Source organism: Artibeus jamaicensis, unplaced genomic scaffold, assembly GCF_021234435.1.
Source record: "Artibeus jamaicensis isolate MK-2021 breed Jamaican fruit bat unplaced genomic scaffold, CSHL_Jam_final contig_69, whole genome shotgun sequence".
NCBI lineage: Eukaryota > Metazoa > Chordata > Mammalia > Chiroptera > Phyllostomidae > Artibeus > Artibeus jamaicensis.
Window position 1 is genome coordinate 712,960 of NW_026521927.1, and position 9,393 is coordinate 722,352.

At 38.4% G+C, this 9,393-nt stretch overlaps 1 protein-coding gene across 1 annotated transcript; it reads right to left on the minus strand.

The window, feature by feature from the left end:
* Positions 1–624: 624 nt before the first annotated feature.
* On the minus strand, positions 625–1,569 carry LOC119055762 (olfactory receptor 51I1). Its single transcript, XM_037154034.2, has one exon. The coding sequence runs from the start codon at positions 1,567–1,569 to the stop codon at positions 625–627; it is 945 nt and encodes a 314-aa protein (XP_037009929.1).
* Between the last annotated feature and the right edge of the window lie 7,824 nt (positions 1,570–9,393).

Genomic DNA, 9,393 nt, shown 5'->3' on the forward strand with positions numbered 1-9,393 from the left:
TTGTTTAATGGATTACACTTGGAAGAGTAAAGTTCTAAACTTTCTTGCCTAAATATTTTTCCTCATACTTATGTCAAAATTATTACCTTCCTTTCTTCTTACCACTCTGCACCAAGTACTGTAACCTTTTTCATCTTTTGCAAGCTACTTCAGGAAAACTTTTATCCTGCTCTCCACAAACCAAATAGGCCCTCTCTGTCACATGAAGCCCCAAGTTTTCACAAAATTTTGTCTGTCTCCAATGTTTACCACTTCCCTCATCTGGGTGGAAGTAGGATTATTTGTGTTCAAAGTTATTTGCCCTGTGGAACTTATAGTATTTTCATATGTCAAACATTTTTGCTCTTTTTTTTTAGTGTTTTCCCCTTAATACGTTTCTGTCTTACTTAACAACATGTCCTATTTACCATTATAAAATTCTTAGCAACTAGCACAAGGTTTCTCACACAGTAAGTATTTAATATATATTTGTCATTTTATTGAGTTAAATATTCCTTTATTGATATCATATTCACAACTATCAAGACTCTGATTCTTCTCCTTCTTGCTTTCAGCATTTCTTAAGTTGACAAACAAGTCCCAGTTCTTTCTACAAAGGACTTTTCTCAGGGCCTGCATCCTTCTTCAGCTCTGGGATTTATAAAAGGCTTTGAGGATCCCTCTGCGTATCTCCTTTGTCTTCACACTGTAGATGATAGGGTTGAGCATGGGAGGTACAAACAGGTAGACATTGGACATCATGACATGAACAACAGGTGGAGCACTTTTCCAGAAGCGGTGGATCATGGAGACAGCAATTATGGGCACATAGAAAGCCAGCACTGCACAAATGTGTGATATACAAGTGTTGAGTGCCTTGAGCCGCTGTTCCCAGGATGCAATGGCCAGCACAGCTCTCAGAATCAATGCATAGGACAGCAGGATGAAAGTGGAGTCTATGCCATAGGTGAAAATGACCACAAAGAGCCCATAGATGTTGTTAACATGGGTGTCTCCACATGCCACTTTCATGAGATCTGGATGGAGGCAGTATGAGTGATGCAAAATATTGCCCTTGCAGAAGGGAAGTCGTTTCACCAGAAAGGGGAAAGGCAAGAGAGTAGTGAAGCTCTTGGAAAGGATGCCCAGGCCCATAGCCAAAATGCAGCTGTTGGTGAGCACAGTGGCATAATGCAGTGGGTCACAAATAGCCACAAAACGATCAAAGCTCATGGCCAGCAGTATTCCTGATTCCATAAAAGAGAAAGTGTGGATGAAGAACATCTGAACCAAACAAGCATCAAAACCAATGTGGCGGTAGTTGAAGCAGAAGGTAGCAATCACAGTTGGGAGTGTTGAGAAGGACACTCCCAGGTCATTTAGGGAGAGCATAGAGAGAAAGTAGTACATGGGCTGGTGCAGAGCAGGCTCCTGAACCACCAGAGCAAGGATGCTGAGGTTGCCTGTGATGGAGATCAGGTAAAGGATGCAGAAAACCAGGGCAACCCAGGCCTGACCTGTCTGCATCCCCGGAATGTCTGTCAGCTGGAGTGTGTCTGGCTGGAAGGGAGTGCCATTGAGGCTCAACATGGCAGGCGGGTGGGAGAATACAAATGGGAAAGGAACCCAAGAGGATGTTTGGTGGAGTTCTTCACTTTCTTTCAGACATCCTGTCTCCAACACAAAAAGGTCAGAGATTTAAAATGTTTGTCTCTGTTCCTGCTTCCTCTATTAGACTATGAGCTCTTTAAGGACAGCAACTGGTTTCTACTCATGTCTGTACCACCGGCCCCCAGTACCCTGTCTAGACCATCATAGAAACTCTGTGAAGGTGAGATGATTAAGTGAGTGCCCAACTCACAGCAAAGCTACAAGTCCCCTAATTCACACCTTAAACTATAGTACCCATGTACTTCTCCATCTCACCCCAGAAGCCACATTTGGGGAATTTGGTGAGAAATAGAGGTAACACAGACAGGGGAAAGGAAATACTGCTCAAACCTTTGGAGACCCTTTGGAAGAATCAGGTTGTCCAAACCACAGCCCATGGGCCACATGTGGCCAGGACGGGTTTGAATGCAGCCCAACACAGAATTGTAAATTTATTCAACATCTTTTTTTTTCTGCTCATCAGTTTCCATTAGTGTTTGTGTATATAACGTGTGGCCCAAGACAACTCTTCTTCCATTTTATCCCAGAGACGCCAAAAGGTTGGACACTCCTGGTAAATAAAACCTCTACAACTGTAGAATTACAGTTTTAATGACCTTTACTCAGATTTTACCTCAGCCAAAAACTGTTCCACCTCTGTAAAATTTTAAATTCTATTTTTCCTAACATTCTGACCACATCCTTCTAATTTCCAGCCCTCTTACCTTCTAGTTCTCAGGCACTTGCTCTCAGAGTCTCAATAATTCTTTCAGCTTTTTCTGTCTATTTCTCTTTTAGCATCTTCTCCCCCATTAGTTTCCTGACCTACTCACCCACTACAGCTGGTATCTTCATCCCCTCTTTGACTCTCACATTCACACAGCAAACCCTAACTTTGATAAATTCTATAATCAAACTGGGTGTGTAGCTGGATAAAACCAAAGAAGCAATTGTTTGTGGGGAAAATGCTGATTATTTACCACTGCCTAAATTTTAAATTTATTTATTGGGTTGGCCAAAAAGTTCATGTGATCTGTTTCCATAAAATAAAACATACATTTTCTATTGTCACCAACAAATTTATTTATTTGGATATTTTCACTAAGCTGGCTGTCTCTTATGTGGTACAACGTTGACTGTTCCCAATTAATGTCACAATTTAATCGCTATCAACTTCAACTGCTCTACCTGACCGTGGCACATTATCCAGGGAGAAATCTCCAGCACAAAACTTAACAAACTACTATTGACACATTCGATCAGTCACAACACCTTCTCCATATACTGAACAAATCTTTCTTGCATTTCAGCTGCATTTCTACCTTTATTGAAATAATAATGCATAATTATTATTGTTGAAAATGTCACTTATTTTTCTCATCTTCAATATTAAAAGAGCTATGCAAAAATCCACCAATTTTTATGTTTTTAAAATGCATGTTGATATGACATTTGTCACAATACAGTCTAACAAAATTGTTTCAAAGGAAATTAAAGACAACTAAGCGCTACTAGAGCCATCTTATGAAAAAAAAAAGCAAACTTTTTGGCCAACCCAATATATCTTTATCCATTCTTATCCCCTGGTTATTAAGAAAGAGATGTCTCTCCTTCACCAAGGCCAGGCCCTCCATCTTCAGGATTCCATTTATTGCCTTCTCCTTTGGACACCTTTTTCCTTAGTCAGTTGTATTGCATTTTCAGCCTCTCCCTTTCTATCTCTTTCCTTCCAGGCATGTGCAAACCCTCCTAAAAAAACATAACCTTCTCTCTTTGGGTGCCACTCTATTACCCTCCCCCAGTTCTTAGCCAAGCTTCTTGAACATTGTCTCTCCAGATGCAAAAGAAGGAAAGCATATTTATGTTTCTATTTCTCCAATTCTATTCTGAGATTCTTAAAGTCAAGGATTCAACCTTCTTTGCCTTATTACCTTCTACCACTGCTCAATTTACTCTAGTGTGGCTTCCACATCCCACCTTCCCAACTGAAAATAATTTCTCTATGGTCACCACTGACCTCTTTGTTGCTAAATCTAGTTATAAATATTTTCAATACTCACACATTCAGTTTCTCTACCAGTTAATTCTGTTGATAACTCACTTTTTTTAGAACCACCTCCTTCCTTCAGACGCACCATTTCTCCATGTTTTGTTACTACTTTGAAGTCATCTCTACGTTCTTTACTGAATCCAGTTTCTCTGTTATTGTTCTTAAATAGCATCAGATTAACTTCAGGAAAAGTAAACAATCAGAACAGTGCAAATTGAGAAACCATATCATAGAGGACGTTTTCTCAGCCTTACCTAAAATATCTCTCTAATTGTATTCCCATGGTACTAGCTATCTCATAACCAGAGCTCTGTTTTGGAATTCAGGCATGGTAGTTCTCTTATTCCTTTGACTTTTTCTGGAATTTTCATTCTCTTCTTAGCTTTCTTAGTAAATACAGTGAAAGTAGATGGTTAAAAGAGCATGGATGATGCCCAGATACCTATCATAATCCTGAAAGTATATGAAGAATTAGAAGGAATTTTTTTAGTCTTTTGGTTTCCCTCCTTTGCAACTGAGAATTTTTTTAAAAACTTGTTAATCGGTAAGTTAATAAGTTTTAACTGAGAATTAACAAAAGTTCCAACTGAGAACTAACAACACTTGTTAATCAATTTCTTTCCCATACCCCTCCTCTAAATTTTTCTCCCTACTCTCAAGCCAGGTTTTAAGTTGATATTCCAAGAAATGTTCTTACATCCAGCCTATGTACATCTACTTTTTTATCTTCTTCATTCTAAAATTATCTTTAAGTTCTGAAGAAATGGAAAGACACTTGAAGCACCAACAGATATTACTGACTCTTCTCCAAGATAAATTGACCCTACTATCATTAATTCCTGATGTGCAAAATTAGGTATTTCAGAAGGTCATATTTCATCCATGCTCCAGATTTTCCTCAGCATGGAAAGCAACTTTGAAGATTTCTCCCCCAAGTAGAACATACTTTGCCACCACCAAACAGCTGTTTTTCCTTTGTTTTTACTGTGGGGTTGTCAGTTAAGGCTTCCTGGATATGACTAATTGAGGAATAAATGTGAAGACAATGGAGACAGGTACAAACAGTGCCTTTCTTTTGCACAACATGCACATCATACACAGTCACACAAAGAAACTAGCAAATATACATTTCATACTTTTATACACAATTACACACTCAGCTACTCGTAAGTGCTCTCTCACATCAAGCACACAGAAACTATTACACACTCCCTTAGTCACAGGTAACACTAGTACAGCCACAGATTTTAAGAAGACTCATAGTCACTCACTGTGATTATGCACTATGTTTTAGATATTCTCCCATGTTTATACCAGCTGGACACATACTTATGAACACACAGCCAGAAATACATTAGCATTAACAGACCCACAGTAATATTCCACCAAATATATTCCCATGACCTACTCAGCACTGAAAATCCAGCTAAGATAGAAGATTACATTGTTGAATGACTTCAGTTCATTTGCTCCTGTGATTTGTTTCTCCAGCTGCACACCCAAGACTTAGATATAGGAGACAATAATTCAAATTTCCGGGAGAAAAATTATGAAATACCCTTAAGATAAAATCTAGATTTAATGAATTAGCTTCTTCACCTAAGGCTATGTGATTGTGATTTGGTATTAGAATTTTGATTCAGATGGGTACCTAGCATCAAGGTTTGTGCTCATGGCTTTGGGAGGGAACAGATTTGCTCATTCTTGGAGGGGAAATAGAAGGGTCAGAGGCAGTCTAGGGTTGCAATAAGAGTTTTGAAGTTCAAGATAAGTTTTAGGTAAGAGGCCCAGGTGGGCAGTTTAAGGGAAGGGCACTCACTAAGTGGAGGAAGTTCTTTTCTCTGTAGCTGGACGTACTGGTCTATGGCTCCAGCTGACAGTGGAATCAGCTCACTCACCTAAGACTAATAAATTTATGAATATCCCAGAGTCCCTAGGCTTGTTTGTTTGTGGTTGCAGGAGGAAAGTGGAAAGGAAATGGAGAGGGTGGGATCAATGAGTAGTGCTGGGCCATAGGAGAATTGTTCCTAGGAGAATCCCTTTCCTGGCCTCATTAATCCCTAATGTCATCATTTGTATCCATTACTAAATTAAGCTTCCCTTGATCCGGAAGTGTAAACAGCTGCATGAACACAAACATACCTAGTCATCAACATTCAGGCAACCCCACAGATACTCCTTTCAACATATTCAGCTGCAAATAAGTTAGCACATAAGCTAACATTCACATCGACTCTTTCAGATCCATACACATAGAAACAGATAAATGCAAATATGCTCATACAACTGCCCAATTGCCTAGTCACTAATCACAGATCTTGAAAGGTCAAACACACACTATAATCTCTGTATATTTACACTGATGATAGAGACCAATGTAGGTTGCAGACATAGTTTTAGAAATAGATAGTAAAGTGGAGATTTATCCACATAATTGAAGAAACAATCAGATATGTTCCAAATATACTCCATGCTCACATATCCAAAAGTATACATTTTAAACACATGCCCATATTCTCATTGACAAATCTATGAAATGTCCACAATTCATATCCCCCTACCTCCTCACAGATTCATATATAGAATTTAAATTTATGGCATTTTTTTTTTGTAAAAATGCATGTTAGCATCCATATAACATGCTTCTTCTGCAAGCATTCCTTCCGCTCCACCACTGAACGGGACCTAAAAATTATAAACTTAGTTCAATTCAACAAAGACCAGACAAAAAAATAGAAGAAAAACACACTTTTTAGCATTATTTTGCTCCAGGTATTCCTCTCAGCACTGATGTTACAGACAGCAATGAAGACCCAGCACCTATTCTTGCAAAGAAGATAAATATTAAAAAACTGATCCACTCAACAGTCCAGACGTCCTCTGGAAGCAAATATGCCATAAGCTTCTTTCACAACAAAACCAATGCTTTTGTCAGAACCTGTCTAATGTGCATGGAAGGCCTGTGCATTATATATTTGAAAGAAATAAAACAACTATATAAATGATTAAACCTTAATTAATTATATGAATACTGAAATATTTAAAGGGAAGTGTTTTGATGTTGCAACTTTAGTTTTTAAATGTATTTTATTGTATTTTTATTACCCTTTATTCTCCTTATACCCTCTTTTACTCCTTATACTTTACCCCCTGCAATCACCACACTGTTGTCCATGTGCATGAATTCTCTCTCCTTTTTGCTTGATCCCTCCACCCCTTCATTCCCACCCCAAGCTGTCAGCCTGCTGTCTCTGAGTCTGTCTCTATTTGCTTGTTTAATTTGTTCATTAGATTCCACATATGAGTGAAATCATATGGTATTAGTCTTTCTCTGAATGGCTTATTTCGATTAGCATAATCTTCTTCAGGTCCATCCATGCTGTTGCAAAGGGTAAAATTTCCTTCTTTTTCACAAGCAAGTAGTATTCCATTGTGTAAAGGTCCCATAGTTGTTTTATCCACTCATCTACTGATGGACACTGGGCTGCTTCCAAATCTTGGCTATTGTAAACAATGCTTCAATGAACATAGAGGTTTTTATATTATTTTGAACTAGTGTTTCAGGTTTCTTTGGATGAGTTCCCTGAATTGGAATCACTGGGTCATAAGGCAGTTACATTTTTAATTTTTTGAAGTAATTCCATACTAATTTTCACAGTGGCTGTACCAATTTTCATTTCCATCAAAGAATGTGAAGAAAGGGCAGCTTAATTCTGAAGTACATTAATAAGATAAATGGAGTGATGGATGAATAGAAGGATGGATACACGGATAATTATATGCTAAGATGGAAAAATAAAAATTTATATGTAAGTGGTGGGTATACTGATGTTTACTGTAAAATTCTCAAGTTTTCTGTGTATTTAAATTTTTCATAATAAAATTTTGGGATGATTTTTAAATTCGTTATTAAAGTATAGCTGGCATTCAATGTTACATTAGTTTCAGGTATAAACCATAATAATTCAGCATTTATATACCTTATAATGTGATCACCACAGTAAGCCTTGTTAAATTTCATGAATTAAAAACAAAAACAGATGGAGCGGGACATAGATCATTCTTCTGAAAGCACAAACCATGTTCAAAACTGCAGTGAAATTCAACCAAATGCAAATGATATCAAGCCCAAGTTTAGATCAACCCTGAGCATCTTTTCTGTAAACTCAGTATTAGTACATGTTATGGGATGAATTTTATGTATTTTGCATAACTGATAACTTTTCATATGGTTAAAACAAGAATCCAATGTCTCAGCTGTATCTCGTCTTATCCCAAAGTTAACTGCTTATGATTAAGAAAGACACTCATCTCCATACCAGTGCCCCATCATAGGGCCATCCAGTTCTTCCTCCAGGCTGTTCTCTTTCCGCTAGAGTCTGCAGAACCAGGCAGAGCCAGCTATAACAGAAAGTGGTCAATGCTTTCATGGCAGAAATGAACACTGTTGTTTAAAGAGGGCCATCAATTCTACCTGAGTGGGTAAGGTTTTAGAATAAAGGTTGGCTTTGATTGTGTGCCAATATTGAAGTAGGTCCCAGGAAAATGTGCCTATTTGGTCTGAGAAAGATCATTTCATACAACAAGATTTCTACTCAAGTTCAATTACTCTCATCTTTCACAAATCACAATGAGATACATCTTACATGGTGTTGACTATCAAGGTCAAAGCCCAAGGGAAGTTACACATTTTACTATGCTAGTGATACACGAAGACTGAGATGAATGAATGAATTATAATTCTATTCTGGACCAAGGATAGGCCTGATTAAGATCCACTCACACTCTTTTGCAGCTCTTTGGCATATCACAGGAGTCAAAATATTACTTGAAGAGTACCCCAAACTCCACTGTAGTGGGCTTCCAGATGTGTTCAGCTGCTGGGAAGCATTGGCTAATAGGGGGTATGCCCCTCTGTCCACGCTCCCACCTAAAGCAGTCTGTGCCATGGTTTGCATCTCACCCATGACTCCCGGTTCTGCTGGTTGGGATCCCCTTGGCTTCAGCTCCAACAACACCACCATTAACTTTCCAGCCTAAAGGTGGTCGTGGCTTTTCGTTGTTGCAAATCTCTAGGTTACATTAGCACCTGCTGTCAATTTATCAGCTCTTTTGAAGCCTGTGTAAACAATTCCAAAGATTAAGTTCACTGTTTGATTGTATTAGTTATTATATTATTTTCACAGTCTCAATCCCATCTTTTATATTATTATTTGTGAGACTGGGACTGGGCCTCTGCAAACTGTATTTTTCTTTTGCTAAGGAGTTCTCAAGATCTGCAGATGAGGGTGAGGTGTGGGAAGGAACCTCTAGGAAGCCAGCGCAGGAAAACGGCTGTATGTTGCTGTCAGTGTTACCCCAGTACAATTTCTTCACCCAAGCACCAGTGGTTAATCCAGTGGCATTAATGGGTTCCATATTGCAACTTTTTAACACTTCTGGAAACAGTCTTACCATGACCTTAAAGACCTTAGGACAAACCAGAGAAGTCCTCAACTCCTCCCATTTCAGAGGTGTAAGTCTCAGACATTCGGGGTCTCTTATATTTTATAAACTCTTGTAATGGGGAAATAGCAAAGACCCAGGGTGTCACTAAAAATCTCAAAGGTTTAGGGGAAAATTGCACAGCCAGAAAAGTTCATAGTGAATCTTTTAATTGTAGGATTTACCAAAACAGTACTTTTCTTTAAAAGTAGTTTATTTTTATTTCTTAA